Source organism: Notamacropus eugenii, chromosome 2 (genome assembly GCF_028372415.1).
Source record: "Notamacropus eugenii isolate mMacEug1 chromosome 2, mMacEug1.pri_v2, whole genome shotgun sequence".
Classification (NCBI taxonomy): Eukaryota; Metazoa; Chordata; class Mammalia; order Diprotodontia; family Macropodidae; genus Notamacropus; species Notamacropus eugenii.
The window spans coordinates 91,006,344-91,029,948 of record NC_092873.1 but is presented as its reverse complement, the minus strand read 5'-3'; the positions used below and the strand labels follow the sequence as shown (position 1 = coordinate 91,029,948).

At 39.5% G+C, this 23,605-nt stretch overlaps 1 protein-coding gene across 1 annotated transcript in view; it reads left to right on the top strand.

The window, feature by feature from the left end:
• The first annotated feature begins 5,434 nt into the window (after positions 1-5,434).
• The window catches only part of NUDT3 (nudix hydrolase 3), an 83,132-nt gene continuing 64,961 nt past the window's right edge, over positions 5,435-23,605 (top strand). Inside the window, exon 1 of the mRNA XM_072641799.1 lies at positions 5,435-5,824. Coding sequence (XP_072497900.1) covers positions 5,726-5,824 — 99 coding nt within the window. The 5' untranslated portion in view covers positions 5,435-5,725. The remainder of the gene's footprint in view (positions 5,825-23,605) is intronic.

Genomic DNA, 23,605 nt, shown 5'->3' with positions numbered 1-23,605 from the left:
GCCATCCTCCAATTGTTAGGCTTATAGACTGTTTACAGATTTTTGGGTTTTTTTCTAATGTTATGGCAAATCCACTGTAAATGTTTTTGTACAAATCTTTTTTTCCATTTAATAACATCCTTAGGACTTAGTAAGGAGATCTCTGGGCCAGAAGGTATGATCAGTTTTGCAATGCTTATTTTATTTCACCAAATCTGGCTTTCTAACAGATAAGTGGTTTTGTTTTCTTTTAAAAAAAAATGTACTAGTCAATATATATGTTGTTCTAATCATATCACTTTACATTATTTCATGTCTTCAGATTTTCCTATGTTCTTTGTAGTTAACATTATTACAATACATTGTAATATTCAAATATGCCATAATTTAGATGTTTTCCATTCATTAGATTTAATTTGATGGATACATTAAGGAATCTGATTTTATCAGTTCCTTCCAACATTGCACATCACAACCCATCATTATCTGCTACTCTCATCCATGCTTGACAAGTGGTACATATGACATGCTGATAGGCAGCTAGGTAGTACTGGACCTTGAAACAGGAATACCTGAGTTCAAATCTAGCCTAAGACACTTGTTACTGTGTGACACTGCAGTTCAGTACTCAGTTAAGTACTTTCTGCTTTAGTTTCCTCCCCAGGAAATTGGGGCTGATAATAGCACTTACCTCTTAGGGTTGTCATGATAGAGATTTTTGTAAAGCTCTTTGAAATTCTTAAAGTGTTTTACAAATGTTAGCTATCATTATTATTACCCTATATCTTTTTGTTATGGATGATGATAATCATTTAATATAAATTATGGACTTTAATAAGGGTCAGAGCTTGAATTAAGAAGAGCCTGGACCTAAGAGCCTCTTTGTTCTCTGAAGCAAACTCAGAGAATACCTCTTCCTATGTCAACAAAGCCAGATGGGGCTAACTTAGCTTTCCTTAAGACACCCTTAACCCAAGACACTATCTTGAGTAATGGGACTGTTTCCATATCTTAATAGTTTGTGGACATATACTATGTTATGGTATGTTAATGGTAAAGAAAACACAGATATCCTGGGTCTTAATTTCAATTGAAACTTTGTCAACTCTGTTATCTTATTGTATTTACAGACTATGCAATAAGAAATTCCTTTCTCATGGTCTAGTTAATCACTCATGGAGACCATAAATCTGAAAGACACAGACCGCCTTGGATTGTCCTAAAACAGATTTAAACCTGGTCATTCTTGTATTAGGCAGTCAGAATTTTATTCTGGCTCCATGATCACATAACTGCTGGCTTTAAGGAAATAAACTGTATGCAATTAGCCTGTTTGCCTTTTCTTAACCAAACTTTCCAGTCAATAATAATAAAAGGGAACTAGTTGGTTGAGTATAGAGGGGGATGGTGTAAGTGACAAGGTTGGATATGCCTTTTAAGAAGATCGCTCTGGCAGCTGAGTGGAGGAATGGAATAAGGCTGGGGAGTCACTTGAGGGAGGCAGTCCCACCAGTACATGACTGCAATAGTTAAAGCATGTAGTGATGAGGACCTGCACTGGTGGTGGTGGCATTATCAGAAAAGGGAACAGAGCTTAACTAGGGACATTGGAAAAGTAAAATGGACTCGAGAAAGAATGTGTAGATGCTGACATCTTGATGTGCACCTGTTTAAAGATAACATTGTTTTGTTTGCATCAAGTTTGGGAATATTCCAGGAACCCCACATAAGATCCAGAATTATTCAAAATAACTCAACCTATTCAAGTTGGTAAGGTGGAGGAAGATAGTTTATTTTCCAGATTATCATATGTAGTTCAACAATAAGCAATGGTGAGTATTGATGGACGCATCTCCTTTGGGCATTCTCAATAGAACATAAACTCCTTGAGAACAGGGATTGTCTCATTCTTTGTCTTTCTATCCTCCCACCTGGCACACAGAAGGCACTTAATAAATGCTTGTTGATTGATGGACTAGGGATATAGAGGCAAAAAGGAAACAATGTCGGCTTTCAAGGAACTTACAACTAGGGAGGAACAACGGGTACACAGATGTTGATTACAAACTAAACACAAAGTAAATACGAAATAATTCCAGGTTGATAAATGATTAGTTTTCTCTCATATTAATCAGTTATTGAATTAGGACCAGGATTTTTTCAGAAGCCTGGCCTCTGTCTCTGAAGGCCATTGCTGATAACCAGATTGAATTAATTTTCTCCTTAATTTTATTCAGACCCCACCCAGGTGGGGAAGCTCATTGTATTCTACATAGGTTTGGGTGGGGATAAATTCTTTGATTAGATTGCCTGAGGCTGGGCAATTTAGAAGTAAATGACAGGATAAAAGTTGCATTTCCTTTCCTCTCCCTGCCCCACCACCTGAGCCCTTCATTGGAATAGGCCCACTTCTCATTGTAATATTCATTTTCTCTCAATTGTTAACCAATCAGAGTTGACTGCCACCCTCAAGAACACCCACTCTTCCAAGGGCATATAAACTGTGAGCTCACCAACATGATCTGTCTATATGGCATTCAAGAGTGTCACTGACCCATTTTATTAGTAATATGTTAGCGTTAGTAATAAAATGATGAGTTATCCAGAAACTATGTCTCTTGAACTTTATAAAAATCACAAGAGGCTGGGGGGGGAGCACCAACCATTAGGGGGATGAAGAAAGGCCTCCCTCTGATGATAGGCCTCATGAGATGTTATGTCAACCCATAAAAGTAGTTTAACAACAGCTACGTCTTGGACTAACATTGTGGTGGGACAATGAGCTGGGTTTAGAAATGCACAGGAGAGCAGATTGGAAACCTGCAGTCCTTTCAATGACTCCAAGAGGTTCCCTAAAAGGTTCATTTTTTTAAAAGCAGTCAATTATTTTCTAGTTTGTTTGTTTTTGCTAAAGCAGCTGTGACAATCCTACAGGACAGTCAAACAGGAAGCATCTAAAGCGTTGGCATTAGGCCTAATTTTAAAGGTCTTATAAGTGATTTTAAAAAATTTAGGGAATATGCAGATTGGCAACAATTTTTTTTCCAAGTAGTGAAATGCTAAGTTAGGAGAAATAAGTTTCAGGAAAAGCTCTTGAATTATATGAGTTGGCAAACAATTGATTCAACAAGTATTTCCTGATACATATTCCTAATATGTGAAGAGTACTTTGGCCAATTGTTAAGTAATTTAGTATTGCAATTATTACTCAGACAGGGTGTCTAGGAGTCATTGTGGATTGTTCCTTGAAAACACTGTTTTGTGTGATGTTTGAAACCAAAAATTCTACAAATATTGGACAACATGGGAAGTTAATGGCATTTAGAATGGAAAGGGCCTTTGGAAATCCCTTTGTCCAACCTACCCACTTTACAGATGAGCAGAGTGAGTCATGGAGAAGTTGATTTGTCCAAGGTCACAAAGGAAATAAGCAGCAGTGCTGGGATCAATGTTAAGTCTTTTTACTTCAAATCTTGGTTTCTTTTATTATTTTGGAGACCAGGTCTCTCTACCTTGACTAGTCTGGAAGTAGAGTACACACAGGTCAAACTTCTGGTGAAGACAGAAACTTTGTTTCACTCTCCCTTTCTGAGCTGGACCAGTTCGCTCCTCCTTAGGTAACTTTGTAGCTCTCTTCTTCTAGAGTTTGACAACATTGGTGTCAGACTCAGGGTAGATACCCAATCACAAAATCAGCTTTTGCCCTAATTTAGCATGGAACTCCTAGGCTCAAACAATCTATCAGCCTCAGTCTCACCAGCTGCATGGATTACAGGTGTGTATCACCATGACTGGCTTATGTTCTTTCAACTATACAAGGATCGCTGAAAAAGATTTGGAAGTAAACCAGCAATTTGTATATCATTTGTATTTCTATTCTTGGGATTCCCCCTCAAGATGTGGGTGGGAAATCTGGAGATACACAATGAAAATCAAGGGAAGGGAGAAGACTGTCATATGCCAACAAAAACGGTTAAGACGTTACATTGGAAGGACATAGGTCTGAGGGATGATATAACTACAGTTGATAAAAATCAGTGTCATATAGATGAAGCAAACACATGTTGAAACTTTAAAGAAATAAATGTAGGACACATGAAATACAGCTTTAAGTAACGGGCCACACATACCTGAAGCTATTGCCAGAAGAAGTGATTTAAGTTAAAATGCAAGTAAATTGAAGGTAAATTGAAGGTAAAGATGAAGGTAAATTTATCTTCACTAAACTCCCATTCTGAAACTCACCATGGCACCGAAGGTGGTCCTGGGCTCTTAAACGCTAAGCTACTGGAAACTAAGCCTTGGCAGGCCCTAATACCATACTGGAGGTGCTTCAAGGATCAGCCTGGTGGTACATACAGCCTGTCATCCAAAGACCAGCCTAAGTACAGGAGAGGTTTGCCATCAACTGATGAATTTCTTTGGCTACTACAGCTCACAAACTTAATTGAAAAGGCGTGGAGAGATTTTAATTTAAATATGAATTGTGACTATACCCACAATGATCACATGATCATAGATTTAAATCTATGGAAGTCAACACTTCGAACATCAGTTTTTACAGGTGAGGACACTGCGGTCCAAGGAGGTGAAGGAGACTTGTCCAAGGACAAGGGCAACGTGACTGGCTCTCTCTTCCCGCAGCCTGCCAAGGCACCCACACAGCCACCAGGCGTTGAGGGATGAGGGTGCCCCAAGCGGGCGGAGACGCTCCAGGGCCAGGGCGCAAGGTGCTCTCTTACGTTTCTTGGGAGCATCGTGCCGCGTTTGTCTTTATGATGGAGGGAAAGGCTGTCTGGGGATGGGGCTCATGCTGGCCCGGACGCCTCCTTGGCTGCCCGCGGTGCTGCTGGCACATACGAGCTCTGCACGAACACCCCCTCCCCCCCCCCCCCCATTTACGTGAAGCAAAAGCGGTTCTTTGGCCTTGACAAGACTAGAGATAAACGTCCGTTCTTTTGAATGGACGGTCCCTTCCCGCCGCATCCTGCGCCCGAAGCCCCGAGCTGGCGAGAACCGGGCGGCCCTCAGGCGCCCGGGGACAGACGGCGCGGCTCCGGGCGCCCCCCACCCCCGCCGAGGACGCGACGCAGCGCAGCCCGAGCCCCTGCGCTCCACCCGGGCTTCCTTTATTCTCCTAGCGCCCAGCACGGCCACACCCGCCGTAGAGCGGCGGCTCGGCTACGCTACTGGCGTAGCGGCCTCGGCCGGACTCCCCGCCCCCAGCCCCTCCGCCGGGGGCCGGCCCCATCCCGGACGCCCGTTTACGCCCGTGCGGTTGGCGCAAGGGCTCGAGCCGCGCTCGCTGGGGAGGGAGCGATTCCCGAAAGCCACTTGCGCCGTGAGCGCGGGAGCGGCCCCGTGCCACCGCGGGGCCTTACGCCGCTGACGCAGCTCGCCCCAAGATGGCGGCCCGGTCGTCGTCGGTGGCGGCGGCGCTGGCGGAGGGGGCGGCGGCGGCCGTGAAGCGAGCGGCGGCGGCGGCGGCGGAGGCGGCGGCGGTCGTGACGGCGGCAGCGACGACGACGACGACGACGACGACGGGTCTGGGGCGGGAGGAATGAGGCGGACGAGGCGGGACAGAGGCAGAGCCGTGTAGCGGAGAAGCGGGCGGCTCCTTCCCCTCCTCCCTCCCGGCGCGGCCGCCGGACCCCGACCGGGACCCGACCCGGACCCTCCCCCCGGCGGCCTCTCCCCCGCGCCCCACCCTCCTCCTGCCCTGACCCCGCGACCCCGGGCCCGGACGATGATGAAGCTCAAGTCGAACCAGACCCGGACCTACGACGGTGACGGCTACAAGAAGCGGGCCGCGTGTCTGTGCTTCCGCAACGAGAGCGAGGAGGAGGTGAGGGGGGCCCCGGGGCGCGCGTGGGGACGGCCCCGACCGGGGCGGCGCGCGAGACAATAGGGACGCCCCCGACCCGCGTGGGGAGGCGGAAAGGGCCCTCCCCCCCGGGGACGAGAAGGGACAATTATGTGTGGTATTCCCCTCCCCCATCGGATAGACCGGGAGGAGAGCAGGAGAGAATGGAGGTTGTCCTTCTGGGCTAGGGTGGGGCAGAGCTAAAAATGGGGGTGGAGGAGGGGGTCCGCTTGTGCGTGCCGGCGGCCGGCTCCCGTTCTTTAAAGGCTGGGCCACTCCCCGAGGTGATGAATGAGGACGCGAGCCAGGCGCGGCTCGGAGGAATTAGGGAGCCCCAGAGGAGGGGGAAGGGACATGAAGGATGTGGGCCCCTCCTTGGGGGGCTGCCGGAGGAGGCCCTCCTGGTCTGGGATGGGCGCGCCCCAGGGCCGCTGGGCCGCAGGCCGAGCCTTGGGGTCCTCCCGCTGCGCCCGGGGGCCCGGGGGCCGCGGTCGCGCTGCCAGGGATACAAAGTTGCCGCAGCAATCTCGGTGGGCTGGAAACAGTTTCAGCGTTACAGTTCATCTTCCAGGCCGAAACCTGTCATTAAGGTCCTTGCCCGCAAGTGAGGGTTGCTTAGAGAAGACAAGGGATGCTTTGAATTCTTGATTTATTTTTGGTAGTTAGGGAAAAATCTGTGCCTCTGAAGCCGTTTCTATGGTGATTCGGCGAACGCGGTGTTTCAGAAATAAAGAAATCTAAAATGGTCCTTTTGCAGAAGTGTATATGTGTGTGTGTGTGTGTGTGTGTGTAAATGGAAAATTCAGTTTGTTACATTGTGGAAAAGTCTTGAGCAGAGTGTGGATGGTGGCAGAGCCATAGCACATCGTACTGCAATGGGAAAGAAATCTGAATCAATACTTAGGAAGGATAGCTGCGATGAAGTGATGGATTGTCTGTAGGTGCTGTCCAGAGAGACGTTAGAGGGAGTGGGAATTAAAATTAATGTCTAAAAAAGGGAATTCCTGCGACAATATATGTATTGTTGAGGTATTGTTTCCTTACAGTAGAATCTAAGGGACTGTATACAGGCACTTGTTTTAAAGGTTTTCAAAGCAGATACATTTTAAGAAAGATTCTAAACAATGCGTTCCTTTAAGTTACATACTCTTTTCAGGACGACATTTGGCTCTCTTGGTTTCACCGAAGCTTTGTTTAGTATTGTATTTGTAGCTTTAGGATATCAGATGGGATCCCAGGGAAAGATTATTTAAGTAGTTATAGCAGATTTTGCTGTGATCTTTTCAACTCTTAAGTTGATAATTCTGTTATGAATGATGTAAAATATTTTATATTATGAAGATATGTATATATATAATGCACACACATATATATATGCATTATAAATGTAAGCTGATTTAAAAAAACAAGTCCATTATGGACAAGTTAATTAAGCTTCTTTTTTTCTAATCTTTTCTTTAAGCTTCATTAATTAGTTTATTTTCAGTTTTCTGCAATCACTTCCATATATCTTAGATTTTTTTCCCTCTCCTTCCCCATCTTCCCCCCCTCCTTCCCTAGGACATTGTGCAGTTTTATATGGGTTCTACACATACATTCTTATTAAATGCATTTTTCACCTTGGTCATATTGTATAGAAGAATTAAAATGAATGGGAGAAACCATGAAAACAAAGCAAAATGTGACACAAGAGAAAATGGCCTGCTTCATTCTGTGATCCAGTTCCATATTTTCTAATCTTTTTTGCTTAAAAATTGTGCCACTTAGTAATTACACCATCATAGCAGTACTTTAATCATCTGAGATTTCTAGGATGTGGGTCTTTTCAGTAACAACAGTAATTATTAAATGTTTAAGAGCATCCTAAACATAAAAGTCACAGGCATTGTCACTCTTCTTTAGAATTTTAGTGTAAAACTCTTCAAAGGAATGCTGATAAATGTGTCAAAAAACCATTTTAAAAAACTGACTGAACATTGCATTACTTATACTGAATTAACCTGAGAATTGGGTAATGAAGCTATTTGTGAATCATGGTCATGGAATATTAAAGCTGTAAGTGATCTAAGTAGCTTAACCAACTTTCTTAATTTTGTAATTTTACAGAAGAGGAATCTTAGGCCCAAGGAGGCTACTTGAGCACATGCTTAAGGAATGTAGATTTGTATTGATCTGTGACAGTATAATGTATCCAGCCTTTTTTTGGTGAAGAGTTTGTCTGTCAATAAACATTTATTAAGCACCTCCTAGGTGCTGGACTGAGCTCTAGGGATTGCCCTCAAGGAGTTTACATTCTAATGGAGGAGAAAACACTCAAATAAATATGTACAAATAAGCTAAATATGTATATGTATATATATAGGATAAAAATAATTAAGAGGGGGACAGCACTAGAGTACAGAGAGGGTTGGGAAAAATGCCCTGTAGAAAATGGGCTTTTCGTTGAGATTCAGATGAAACCAGGGAAAGCACGACATGGAGATTCCAGGCACGAGGATAGCCAGAGAAAATGCCTTGAGTTCCTGAAACAGCCTGAAGGCCACTATTACTGGATCGAAGAGTAGGTGGCAGGGAAGGTAGGGTGGGGCTAGGTCATGGAGGATTTTGAATGCCAAACAGAGGATTTGTATTTGATCCTGGAGAAGGTAGAATTTCTTGAATAAAGAGAGGGTGGTGATGTGATCAGACCTGTACTTTAGAGAAATCACTTTAGTGGCTGAATGGAGGATGGATTAGAGTGGGGAGAGACTTGAGGCAGACAGACCCTCCATCAGACCATTCCAGTGGTCCAAGTGTGAGGTGTTATGGGCCTGAACCAGGGTGGTGGCAGTTTCAGAGGAGAGAAGAAGAAATGTCGTAAAAGTGAAATTGCTAAGCCTTGCAACAGCTTGGATGTGAGAGTAAAGTATAGGAGGTAAGGATGAGTTCTAGGTTAGAAGAATGAAGGACTAGGAGAATGGTTTTGCCCTCAACAGTAGTAGAGAAGTAGGGGGTAATGATTTAGGCAGCAGTTCCCAAAGTGGGGACTACTGCTTCCCTGGGGGGTGATGGAATGACTTGGGGTGGTGGTGGTAGTAGTTTTAAATGATGCAAATTTTAACAAAATTATTAAGAGGTTAAAAAAAATAAATTTGGAGGGAGTTGCACTGAGTGATTTTTTTTTTAAGGGGGTGGTAGGCCAAATAAGTCCGGAAACCTCAGATTTAGGGAGAAAGGTAATGAGGTCAGTTTTGGACATGTTGGGTTTAAGATGTCTACTAGACATCAAGTTTAAGATGTCTGAAAGGCAGTTGGAGATGGAGATTGTAGATCAGCAAAGAGTTTGGGACAAGATAGGTAGATTTGATAATCATCAGTATAGAAATGGAGATTACCCAGTGAAGTAGTTGAGACTGAGAGGAGAATAGAGCCCAGGACTGAACCTTGTAGGACACCTATAATTAGAGGGTGTTATCTAGCAAAAAAGACAGAAAGAGCAGTCTGATAGGTAGGAGGAAAATCAGGAGAGAGTGATTTCCTGAAAACCTAGAGAGAAGATGGGGGGGGGGGGGGGGGCTGGTGATCAACAGTGTCAAAAATAGCAGAGAGGTCAACTAACCTTTGGATTTGGCAACTGAAAAATCATTGGTCATTTTGGAGAGAGCAGCGTTTGGTGAAATGATAAGGTCAGAAGCCAGGGTTAAGAAAAAAGCAGAGGAAATAAAAGTGGAGGCACTTTTAGGAGTTTAGTTACCAAGGGCAGAAGAAGTATAGGATAATAGTGAGGATGGAAGGATCAAGTGATGGTTTTTTGGGGTTGGGGGTGAGGGGACGTTTTCATTTTTGAAGGTCATAGGGAAGGAGGCAATAGACAGGGAGAATTTGAAGATAAGTGAGAGAATGGGGTTTATAGAGGAGGCAGTCTGTTGGAGGAGACATAATGGAATGGTGTCACCTGTGCAGGAAGTGGGATTAGTCTTAGTAAAGAGTAACGCCACTTATCATGTATGATGGTAAAGGAGGATAAAATGGCAGAAGGCATCTGAGTGATAGGAGATGAGGAAGAGGGGAGAAGGAGCTTTCAGCAAATGGCCTCAATTATTTCTGTAAAATATGGGGCAAGTTTCTCAGCTCTGAGAGTTAGGGGAAAGGAAACCATTGGAGGTTTAAGGAGAGATGAAAAGATTTAGAAGAGCAGCTATAGAAAGTAGGATAGTGATTTGATAAGAGAGATATAGTATGTTTAGCTACAGTGAGGGCCCAGGTGAAGTTGTGTCATATAATTTTGTTCAATTCAGTTCAGTCAGAATGAGTATGTGATTTTTGTCTCCACCTTCGTTCAGTACCACGTTTAGAGGAGAGAAGGTGTCTGGATTGTGGGAATGATCCATGGCAGTGTGCAATTGGTAATATAATAAGGGGTTAGAGATTCAAAAGAAGATGACAGTGTGCAATTGAACTAATTCACCAAAGGGTCTGGATGGGGAAAGAGGAGAGAGTGGCAAGTGCAGAGGAGATGTCTTTGGAAAAAACTGGAGCATGGAGGAGGGATTGCAGGTCACCACATCAAAAAAGAGTAGGGTTTGGTAAGGAAAGGCAGAGGGAGTAGTTGGATAGCCAATAGATTATGGTCAGATAAGGATATTTTGGAATTTCTGAACATGGAGATGGTGCATTTTGTGAATAATGACAAAAATGATCATCTTTGTGTGTGACTGAGGTTAGCTGAGGGGGTAGGCCATGAAAGTGGGCAGGGATGGGGAATCTGCCACCTCAGCCTTTTGACTGAGTCTAAGTTTTACAGAACAAATTCTTTTATTAAGCATTAGAATTTTGAGGAAAAGTTAGTATATATATTAAAGTCCACAAGTATGAGGGCAACCATTGAGGAGAGAAAAATTGTGAGTCAGGTACCAAACTCATTTCTGTTATTATTAGTGATTTAGAACATTCTTTTATTCTTTTCTTTCTTTAATAGTTTGCAGTTTTTCTTTTGTGAATTGTTTGTTCATATCCTTTGACTTCTATCTATTGGAAAATGGCTTTTTAGGAAAATCAAATGTACCTGTTAGTTGTCTGCATGTTTTGGATATCCATGTTTGGATTTCTTCTCTGAAAAATTTGTTAGTTTTTTTCCCCACATTAACTAACCACTTCCCCTCTTAGCCTGGATGCATCATTTTTTCATATAATCAAAGTTCTTATCTTTTGTATTTGCTTCTATCACTTGTATGGTTAAGAATGTATTTCCTAAGCCAGGCATAGTGGCACACACCTGTAATCCCTGTGACTTGAGAGGCTGAGGTTGGTGAATCACTTGAGCTCAAGAGTTTTTAGCTGCAATAAAGCCAAAGCCAATCAGGTATCCATGATAAATTCAACACCAATATGTTTAGCCCCTGAAAACAGGAAGTGCTTCCAGGCTGCCTTCTGAGGAAGAATGGATCAGCCAAGGTTGGAAATAGAGCAGGTCAAAGCTTCTGTGTTGATTGGGAGTGGATTTGGGCCCATGAATATCCTGAGTGAGATGGAGAATCCCAGTCTCCTAGATAGAGAGGAAGATGGAAAGAAAAAGTCCCCTACATTTGGTGTGATCTTCACTATTAAAGTCACTAATTCATTGTGAATTTATTATGGAATATGGTATAGTACATTGGCAGTTCTCCGAATTGTCATATCTGTTCTTTTCATAGTCCTTACCTTTCTTGACTGGCCTTGGAAAATTTTCTTTGGTCTAGTTTTCATAATACTACTCTTATTTCTCTAATTTGTGAATATGTCTCATGGCCCTATTCTAGGTCCTCTTCTCTCTGGACTCTTTCATGTTTGTTGAGATCATCAGCTCCTGTGGGTTTAATTATGGTCTTTATGCATATGATTTCAAGATCTCTCTACAAAGCACTTTACATGCATTATTGAGTTGAAGCATCATAACAACCCAATTAGATAAGTTGTACAGGTATTTTTATCTCTTTCACAGGTGAGGAAACTGAGACTCAGGGAATTTATGTGATTTACCCATAGTTGCACAGCTCCTGTCAAAAGTGGAATATTAACCCATCCTTCAGTCTCCATGGCTTCAAGTCCAACGTTCTATCCATCATAAAATATTTTTTACGTTGTCATAATAGCATATTTGAGTTTGAATCTTGAACAGATGCTACTTTTGAGACCTTGGGTAAGTCATAGCCTTACTCTGGGACCTCCATTTCTTCACCTCTAAAATTAAGGTATTGGATTGGATGATTTCTGTGGTCCCTTCCAACTCAATTCCATAAAATCATTTGACAAGTTTTTATTGAGTGTTTATTATGTGACCATAAACATCTTTTCAGGACTCAGTTTTTTTCATATCTCCATCATTTCCTGTAGAGCTATAACTGTATTTTCTTCCCATCTGTCACACTTATGAGCAATGTACTTCCACTGATATTCTTTCCTGGTGCCTCCTTATGGTGTAGACATGACCATACACAAGTTTGGCCAGATTCTGTCAAACTGTAAAGATCTAATATACCAACCCAGTGACAGACTGTCTCTATTAACTGAGAACCAACAAAGCCAAGTTTCAGAAAGGCTCATTGATGCTGGGTGTTTGACCATTAGATGATCAGTCTTTTTGACCACAGCAACACATGGAATTGCAGTGCTGGCCTTGGAGTCAAGAAGATCAGATTTGAAATCCGTTCTCAAGTGCTCAGGACGTGTGATCCTGGCCAAATCACATAACTTCTCTGCTTTAGTTTCAAAATGAGAATAATAATAGCACCTACTTCCCAGAGTTGTTACTCATTACAAGATTCAAATGAGATGCTCTTTGTAAAGCTTCTAGCATAGTATCTGGCACAAAATAGACAATTAAAACTTAATTCCTTCCTTCTTTCCTGTCACGATGTGGGGGCTGCAGTTTATGTCAGTAGGAAAGTTATCTACACCAGTGAAACCATGGATCCTTGAAATGCTGAAATAAATATATATTCTCTTGTCTTAATTTATGGTGTAGCAGATAGGTGTGTGGTCTTGTTGTCAATGTCCACATCTTGCTGCTGACCCACATACTAGCTTTGTGATCCTAAAGTAAGTCTCTGTGCTTCAGTTTCTTTCATCTGTAAAATGAAGGGATTGGATTTGATGCCCTCTAGTTTCCTTCCAGCTCTAAATTCATGATCCAATGACTCCTACATTTGGGCAACTTTTAGGTTTTGGTTTGTGGTCGGTGTTTTTGTTTGACTACTATAGAACATAAGATGTAAACATTTTTGTGTGTGTGTACAAGTAGGCTTTTCCCCCTTCTTTTGAGTTCAAATCCAGTTTCAGACATGAGCTCTGCAACCAGTTTGTTAAACTGGTAAATTATTTAACTTCTGCCTACCTCTTTTTTCATCAGTGGAGTGGGGATAATAATAAAACCTAACTCCCAGAGATGTTGTTAGGATTAAATCTATAAAGTGCTTTGCAAACTTTAAAGTGCTATATAAATGCTAGCTGCTAGTATTTTTATTATTATTACTATTATTACTTTTAAATTATTTTATTACTTTGAATTATTATTTATAGTTTTTGGATTGTATCTCAGAAGCATCCAGTGCCAAAATCTCTGAAGAATTGATTGTTGATGATTCAGAGGGCAATGAAAAGATACTTGGAGGGTGTAAATGGGCTGTAGAACATGAACAGTGATGACTTGATTGCAAGAGGATTGGTACAAGAAAGACCCTTTAAATCTAAACACAGTTACTTCTCCTGCCCAAGGCGCCTGAAAGGTGATGTTCTCTGATCCTAGTATGGTTTTTTCTAACCAGATCTTACTTTGCGTGAAGCATTTTGGATTTTCTGAATACCCCAACAAAGCCATCCTTAAGTCTAAACTTGTATTCAGTCATACCACTGTATTGCTAATATTAAGATGATTATTATCGTCTTCCTACTAGGGCCAGCACATTACAAGTATCCAGAAGATGCTATTTATATTCTGCTTAGTGACAACGTTGGAGTCACATTTGTATTAGTCAAGAAAAAAATAGCACAATTAATGTTTAATACAGTAGAAGAAAAGCTTAGCTTAATTACTTATATGTTGGTAATTGATAATGAAGACTGGAGGAATACTCATAAATTTATACTCATAAATTTTTTTGTCATGCCAGTTTGATCTGTCTTGTCTTTAGCTTTGCCTTGGAACCCAAAGTATAACCAAAAGCAGAATTTATTTTCATGTCATTCTTAAAGGAAAGAACTCTAATGATGACTGTTGTTTTCATGTTTTCTTTTTTTCCACAAATTTATTAATTTATTTGTTTTCAGTTTTCAACAGTCACTTCCATAAGTTCCAAATTTTCTACTTCTTCCTCCCCAGGATGGTATGCAGTCTTACATGGGCTCTACACATACATTCCTGTTGAACACATTTTCACATTAGTCATGTTGCATAGAAGAATTAAAACGAGTGGGAGGAACCATGAGAAATGTTTTCATTTTCTAATAAATTGCAAGGTTGATAAAAGAATTTTCAGAAGTACATCCTACTGAGCAGGATAAACAGATACATAAAGAGCAGTCACCAGTTAATGTCATTACTGAGGGAATGTCAGCAAATTTTTGAGTTTTTTGTTTAATACATTCCCAATGCTTAAATATCCTTTATCTTGATCAGAGCTGTTAGCATTTATAAAATATGCAGATAAAAGAGAGTTCCTTGGCTTGAAATTAAAATACCTATGTGAAAGGAGGAACACTGCAGATTGATTAGGCAGGGCCCAGAGTCAGGAAGATGTGGGAGTTCAAATCCAGTCTCTGACACTAGCTTTGTGGTCTTGGGCAAGTTACTTAACCTTGGTTTGCCTCAGTTTCTTTATCTGTAAAATGGGAATAATAAATAACAGCACTTTCCTTGCAGGATTGTGAGGATCAAATGAGATAACACTTAACAAACTGCTGAACACAGTGCCTGGCACATAGTAAGGGCTCTTTAAATATTAGTTATTATCATCATTATGTCCATAATGCCCATTTTTGAAATTTTATGATCAACCTAAATGCCCTTAACCCCAGTGCTGATATTCTTTCTCTGACGAGGTGGTGTATAACACCTGATCTGATTATATGAGGTAAAGTGCCAAGAGTTGCTGAATTAATGGGTAACTCTAGATGACTCTCTTAAGATCTGTTTTCATTGTGAAATTTATCATCCTGTGTCTTGCTCTTTTTATTTGAAAATGGTAACTGGTGCTAATTCTGATATTTATTCCTATTTATGATTATTGCTGAAAGATCAGATATGGCATTGACTTTTTCTAGTCTCAGTACATTTGAAGAGTTTACTTTGGTTTATTGAAGGGCTCTAGAAGTGACCTGTCTCAGTTTATCATTATGCCACCATTCAGAGAGCTGCCTGTCTCTCATTGCTACAGCTCAGGCACTTCTGCCTACTTCTGCACTACTACCTTTCTTCCACATTATATAGCTCTGCACCATGTTGCTTGAAGTTGTATTTCATTGTCTTTAATATGTTTCTTCTTCGGGTTCTCTTGTGGTCTTTTTACTGCAGCTCATGAAATAAGCAAATAACGGCCCATCTTTCATATATATTGTGCCCAACAGAGTTATGTTGCAACTAGGATAGTAGACTTCTGTTGTAACCTTGACTTTGTAACAGGATAGTAGGATACAAAAAAGGAATGTAGAAGCTGGTTTTAAATGATACTTCCAGCACTCCATGAAGTTCAGATCAACACATAAGAACAGCATGAAGTCTTATGATTATGTAGGATCTTCTGGACAATAATAATTATTTCTGTATTTCAACAGGAGCCCGTGTTAGACAATAACTATACAATATATGCTCCCTGAGGGCAGGGACCATGTATCTGTTTCCTAACTTAGGCCACATAGTAGATGCTTAGTAAATTCTTGTTAACTCCTTAACTGATCGCTAATCATTGTGACTTGGATATACAAAAGAAGATCATGGTGTGTTTTGTGTAATTAGCAGGGTGTCATAACTGATAAGCTCAAAAAAGACTAATATGAGAACTTGCAATGGAGAGACCATCATCTGTCCGTCCATCCATCCATCTATCCATCCATCCATCTATCTATAATGGGTTTCTCCCCAATTACATGTAAAGAAAATTTTTAACATTTTTAAAAAAAAAAATTTGAATTTCATATTTTCTCCCTCCCAGCCTCCTTCATCTCTCCCCCTCCCTAAGATAGTAAGCAGTTTGATACAGGTTGTATACGTGCAGTCATGTAAAGCATATTTCCATATTAGTCATGTTATGAAAGAAGAAACATACCAAAAGAAAAAAAACTGCAAAAAAAAAATTGAAAAATAGTATAATCTGCATTCAGACTCCATCAGTGTTTTCTCTGAATATGGATAGCATTTTTTCATCATGAGTTCTTTGGACTTGACCTGGATCATTGTATTGCTGAGAATAGCTAAGTCATTTTGCAGATGATTATCTTATATGCAATGGAGAAATCATGTATACAATTAAAGGCTTTCATTATAGAGAAATGAAAGTTATTTAATTCTACTATTCAAGCATGTATTTCTTAATAATGTCCTTATGTAACCCTGATTGCCTTTGAAAACCAAGCAATACGCTATTATCTAAGGAAGTAAAAGTCATAACTTGAGACTTGTAACATACTTTTGATGAGATTGGTGGGTAAAGTGTGGAATTAACATGACATGAAGCTGCATATAGAATGAAAGTGATATCCAACCTTCTTCAGTGCTGTTAACTGTGGGCTTGTTATAGACATTGTCAGTATCAGAAGAGCCATATTTAACATACAACATGTTTTCCAACAACAGTCATTGGAATTCTTGTATTTGTAAAAAAAAAATAAAAAACTTCACAAAAAGAATACAAAGTTGAAAGATCATTTAAGTCTTCATGTAATTTAGTGGGTTATGCTGATAGAAAATAGGGATAATTGGAATAAAAATCAAATTAGAAATAAGGAAACACTTCTGTAAATGGCTTATGATGGTGGTTAAATCTTTCTTTGAAAATAGACAACATGCATTTAAATGTGGTCCTGCTTTGAGATAGGGAGATAGAAAGATAGCTTGTAATTTTTATCAGTTACTAAAGTATTCTTGCCTGCCCAGAAGAAAATCTGAGGTATTTTCTACAAACTGTGGGACTTCAGAGGCCATTTGGTCCAACTCATGCCTGAATACTTACCTTCAACAACATAAACCCAATTGGTCATTCTGCCTTTGCTGAAAGAGCCTCCAGTGCAGTAAAACCTGCTGTGTCTCCGGAGGCAGAATATACTTTTAGATAATTATAATTTTTAGAAATCCAGTCTAAATTTGCCTCTTAGTAACTTCCATCTATCACTTCTCATTCTGCCATCCTGGGCCAATGGAATAAGTCTCTTGTCTCTTTCTTGCATGTGACAGTTCTCTCTTCTAGCTCCAGATTTCCAAGTTTCTGAACCCATTATCATATCTCTTCTTCAGAATCTTCATGATCTGTATGTGGTACAATTGCTAGGCCTTTCATCATCCTGGTACCCTCTGTACCCTCTTTTGTGTAGTCAACACTTTTTTAATGTCCTAACTAAAATGTGGCACTTAAAACAGTATCCTAAATGTGGTTTAAGCGCTGTTATTATCACCTCCCTAGATCTGGAGCCTAAGAACATGAAGGATACCATATCACATTTTTGATTCTTATTTAGCTTGTAGTCCAATTCATTTTGAGTTTACTGATAAACTGCTATATAGCTATGCCTCTCCACTTTTGTACTTAGGAAATAGATTTTTTAACTATGTAAGAGTTTACATTTTTATTTTATTTTCCTTTATTAAATTAGCCCAATGTTTTAACCTGTCAGCATCATTTTGGATCTTGATTCTGTTAGCTATCTCTTGCAGCTTTGTAGATAGGCATGGCATACATGTCTTTGTCTGTGTCTGATGAATGTGAACGTGAGGCCAAGCACAGGACTCTGGGGCATATTCCACTGGAGACTTCCATGTAGTTCTGTTAAACCACTAGTGGCCAACATCTTTTTTTTGGATCTTTCCATTTAACCAGTTCTGAGTCTGCCTACTCTTATCTAGACAAAATGTTTCCAACACAAATATACTTTAAAATATTTTTTGTAGTTACATAGTAGTCTTATTCATTAAAAAAAATTGATGTTTTAAAGTGCACATATACCATCATTTGAAAGGATTTTTCCCCCCTAACCTTGCCCATTAGACATTCTGTAATGTTGAAAAACTGGTTCTGTACTTCCGTACTTAAATATTAAGTACATTAAAACTTAATTGGTTTTGACTAAATCAGGAAAAGGTCAACAAACAATCTGAATTATAGACTCAGATGTTTTGTTCCTTTTAAGTATGTACAGCAATTTATAGGTCTAATAAAGTGTTACTTGATAGAAATAATTATGAATAGACAAGGATTATTTGCATAGGTAGTTTGCATATGAACAGATTCTTGAGAGTAATTTTAAACTCATTTTATTTAAATATTTCCCTATAAATCTTTTTTTATATTTAGCATACCCTTTCTTCACAAAAATGTAAATCTTTGCCCAACCCTTGTCTGAATTATAAATTTTAAATTAACCAAGTGTGAATTAATGAATCTACATGCATAATATAGCTCTTTGTCTAAAGGGACCTAGTTTTGATGAAAGGAAAAAAATCTGACAGATAAATTCAGCATTCTTATTTGCTTATTTTTAGCGCTGGGTAGCACTGTATTTTGTAGATATATTGAAATCCATGTTTGAAATGTAATTAAATATATCATTGTAATTTGAGAATTAATATATTTGAATAACCTCAAATAATCATTTAATTTCAAATAATGAATTTCAAAAAATAAAATTTAATATTAAAATACTGGATACATATTGTTGCAGAAATATTTCTGGTGGTTTCAGTAAGGGATTAGGAAGGAGACCAGCTTGGTGCTCTGGAGTGGGTCTCTTTTGAAGCATTCCTAATGAAAACCTGCTTGCTTTACCATCTGTAGCAGGAGCTGAAGGTGAATTTCCAGTGTCTTATCATTGATTCCATCTTTTGTGGCAGTCAAATAACCCTTTCTTGATGTTAGTTTTAGGGAGGAAGAAGGAAAATGATTATAAAAACAATGAGAAGAAACTTGTGAATAGCATCTTTGTTGTCCTTATCCTTATATACCACCTTCATAAGAAAATTGAGCCTTTATTTTTGTGGAAAAAAGATTCTTAAAATTGAAAATGTTGTCGTTTCTTGATCATAATAAGACCAAGAGACCAAGATGGAAGATAATTCAAAAATCATTTTTATTTGTATTTAGAATGTCTTGGTTATTGACATTTGAATAAAGATATTCTCCATATTTGGGGAATCTCTTTAAATAAAGTCACACTGTGAATATATCAAAAAAGAAAATAATGGGCATTTGGCCAGTTTTCCTATCCTGAACTCTTTCTTAGTTTTTTCCTCTAACTCCCTTCATGCTGTGAATTGACAGGCTCGTTTCATAGGCTTAGGTGTAAGGCACCACAGAGAGCTGAATTATTCTGTTCCTTAAGCATTACCTAGACCAGGGGTGGTGGTCAAGTGTTTGGGTTTCAAATAACTTTCTGGAAAATTGCTTGTAAACTAAGTAGAGTGGTATCAGTGTGCCAGCAAAACTAATCATTGGAAGGAAATATTGTCCAATTTGAAAGTTAAATTTTCTATGAATATTTGGAAGATGATTTGTAATGATGATTTATACTTTGTCAATTCATTAAATCTTCTCAAATCAGCCAGGATGTGCCCTATCTTCTCCAATGATAATGTTTTGGGAACTTTACCAAGATGTTTTATATTTGATTTTTTGCTGTCACTAGAACTATTCTATAAGCAAGTTTTAGTAAATCTGGGATTTTCCTGTACATTGAAGGTTATAAAACCTAAACCTAATATAGTTTCATGCTCCCTGATGGACAGTCAGTAAGTATTTTGATTTATTGTTCTAAGTAGTGAAAACCTTCCTAGTTATTTATAATAGACATTCTGCATAATTTCCCCAATTTTCTGTTTCTTATCAGGATAGTAAAATTAATTAGGATTTAATTTTTTAAATATGTGGAAGATATAAATGTACACTTACTAAAAATATGTTGTTCATCAGATTCTCATCTAGTTACGCTTAATACTTCTATTTTGGTCCCCCTTTTTCCAGTGCCAAAGGTTTCCTGATCTCATATAACTGCTGACTGGTCCACTCTAACTACAAGCCTCTGTTTTCTCTTAGTATGTTTTGATAAAACACAGTTTTAACACTAGCTGTTGTTTATAGAAGTTAAAGGAAGCTGGAGGGGAAGGGGAAGTCTATAGTGTTGATAGGCCATTATCTCTTGGTCACGTGTCCCTTTAGACCACCTCATTCACATAACGATCATTCTTACTGTGAAATGACCAAATATCATTTGACTTACTTGGACAGTGACATTCTTCATTTGCATATCTCTGCATCTTCTGGCTCAGAAAATGTTGAACATCAGTGTGATTGGTCGCTCCCTTGTTATTGTATTTGTTTGCCCTTCATTCTTGAAGAGGACCATGATATCAGGAAGGTAATGTTGTGACATGCAAGTGAAATTGCATTTAAGTGAGGGAGGGCTGTACACAGTTACCAGCTTCGCTCTCTTCCTGAGCCATGTCGGTGCAGTGGGAAGATAATAGATCAGAACATCTGGAGATGGCCCCAGAAGCAGTGGGAGAACTTGGTATTTGTAAGCTAAGGTCTTTTCTAGGTCTCAGTTTGTCTGAGGCAATGGCCATTCAGTGATTAAGGCTAGGTAAGAAAAGGCAAAGAATGGCCTCTTTTACCTAATTTAAAAAAAAAATTAATCTGGAAGGGAAAGACCCTCAGGGTTTCTGGCCAAAACAGGTCAGCTTTCCTTATTTCAAAATAGCTGGGAACTGGGGTATCCTGGTACCATATATGCATTACTTAATTTCAGATAATTAAAATAGTAATTTTACTATATAAAGTCACTATACACTAAAGCTGTACATCTTTGCTTTATAAAGTACTTGAATTTTTTCAATATTTTGGGGTTATTAGGACTGACAGTTTTAATTGTAGACTACAGCTAAATGTTAATGAGGGTTAAATCTGTACTAACCCTGTGATATATCCTAGAAATACATCTCTCTTTCCTCTCATCTCATTTCATCAGCATAGGAGCTCCATGTGCATCAATGCAGATAGGTATCTACTCAGTAATTTTTAGTCTGGAAGTTGCTGGGAATCCTAATCCTGTTGCCCTCCATTCCTAGTTCAACAATCATTTAATGCTGGAACTACAAAGACAAATAACTGTCTTCTCTCATCAGCTTTGCCCAGAAATTCGGCAACTATTCTAGACTTTCTCAAAAAGAGAGGGCAGCATGGTGTAGCAGGGAGAGTGTACACCATAGTTTCCCAAATGAAATAGTTATTTCTACTCCTGTTCATTTATGGACCCAGATCATTGTCCATCTGAAGTACACAAGCAGGGTATAGTATATGTATCAGTTAACTCAGTTGAACTGCATATCATACTTTTGCATTCCTAATCCATTGTTTAAATTTTCTTTTGTGAATTGCTAAACCAGTTCTTTTGAGTCACCACATTTTCATATTCATAACAAGAATAAAAAGTTCCATTCCTGAAAATGGAATTAAAATGGCTCTTTTTTTCCTCAATGACCTAGCTACACACTTCCCTGGACCCTTCTTTCCTCCCCCAACTCCCTAATAATCTAGTAATTTCGTTTGTCAGAGCTTTTCTCATTCTTCTTATTCACTCTCTCTTTACCAGGAACGCAAACTTATTTCAGGCTTTCATTGTCTTCCACCTGGATTATTGCAGTAGCTCCCAACTGTTATTCCCTTCTCCTTCCCAAAAAGTCAAAACACCATTCTCCCTAATTTTGCATTTTAGTTATTCTCAATTAATCATTTAAATATGCTAGTGATAACCTAAGCGATATTGTGTTGTTTTAAAATCTTGCCATCTTTAAAAATTATTAAAAACTTTTAATGCTGTTGTGGGGCAGCGAGAGGGTGCAGTGGATAGAACACTGGGCTTGGAATCAGGAAGACTCATCTTCATGAATTCAAATCGGGCCTCAGATACTTTCTGTGTGACCCTGGGCAAGTTATTTAACCCTGTTTACCTCAGTTGCTTCATCTGTCATATGAGCTGAAGAAAGAAATGGCAAATCACTTCAGTATCTTTGACAAGAAAACTCTAGATGGAAGTCACAAAGAGGCAGCCACAACTGAATGAACTCAACAATAACAAAAATGTTGTTCCATTGTGAGACATGGTAAACTGATTAACTTAAAAGCCCATTAATTAATTTCTTCCTAATGTTCAGGTTACTATAATACATCCTTCCCTCCCCAGCTTCCATATTCCCATTCACTAAAGTCCAGTTTCCTGCAATCTCCTGATCAGATATAAACTCCTCTGTTATTCAGAGTCATTTATAACCTAGCCTTCTCCTACCTATCTTGTCTTGTTATGCTTAACTCGTTTCCACACACTCTTCCTTCCAGTGACATCAGTGAACTCCTTGCTGTTCGTGGGGGCAGCTAGGTGGTGCAGTGGATGGAGCACCAGTGCAGCAGTCAGGAGGACCTGCATTCAGATCTCATCTCAGACACTTGACACTCACTAGCTGTGTGACCTTGGGCAAGTCACGTAACCCCAGTTGCCTCCTCCTGGGTCATCTCCAGTCATCCTGATGAATATCTGGTCACTGGATTCAGATGGCTCTGGAGGAGAAGTGAGGCTGGTGACCTGCACAGTCCTCCCTCACTCAAAACAAAGTCAAGTGCAAGGCATGTCATTATTTCTCTGATGGCATGGTCTTCTTTAGCAATGAAGGACGAATAATACACATATAATGGATAGTGATAGAAATGTCATTAAAAAAAGGGGAAGGAATAGTGGGATAAATTTGGATAATGTAACTATAAAAGATGTAAATAAATTTCATTTAGATTTTTTAAAAGCTAAGAAAAAGTAGCTTTTCCCCTTTTCTCCCAGGGAGCCAGCTCCTGTAACAAAAAATATTTTTTTTTTTTTTAAGAGGAGGAAAGGGGGGAAAAAATCAATTCATCCAAAACGTGTGAAAATATGTGCAGTGTACCATACTTACAGTTGTCTCATTTATGCAGAAAGGTGCGGGAGATGTCTTCTCATATCTCTTCTTTGGAGCCATGCTTATTCTTTGTAATTTAGCAGTTCTTGCTTTCAGTTGCTTTTTGGTGGTGGTTCTTTCCATTTTCACTGTTGCAGTCCATATGTACATCATGGGTCTGTTTACTTCGCTATAAATCATTTTATGAAAGTATTCCTTGTTTTTTATAGCACAGTAATATTCCATCACATTTATGTCCTATGGACATCTTCTTTGCAAAATAGCTTACTTTTTCATATTTTAGTCTTTTACACAGATTTCCAAAAGTCATAGATGGCTCCATTTTTTTCATGCCTTTAACAGATGTTAGGCACCTGCCCTCAAGAAGCTCACATTTGGGGTGAGGGACAAGAGGCCCACAGATAGGTAAATTTAAAAATATATACAAAGTACTTTCTGGAGGAGGAGATCAGTTTCTGAAAGCAATCAGAAGAGGCAGTCTTTGAGCTGAACTTTGAAGCAAGAGGGAGAGAGTCTACAAGAAAGAGAAAATTGCTAACGGAGAAATTTAGGAAAATAGCTTATATTATTTGACCATCTTTAAACTGAACTGGCTTGTAATCAGGCTT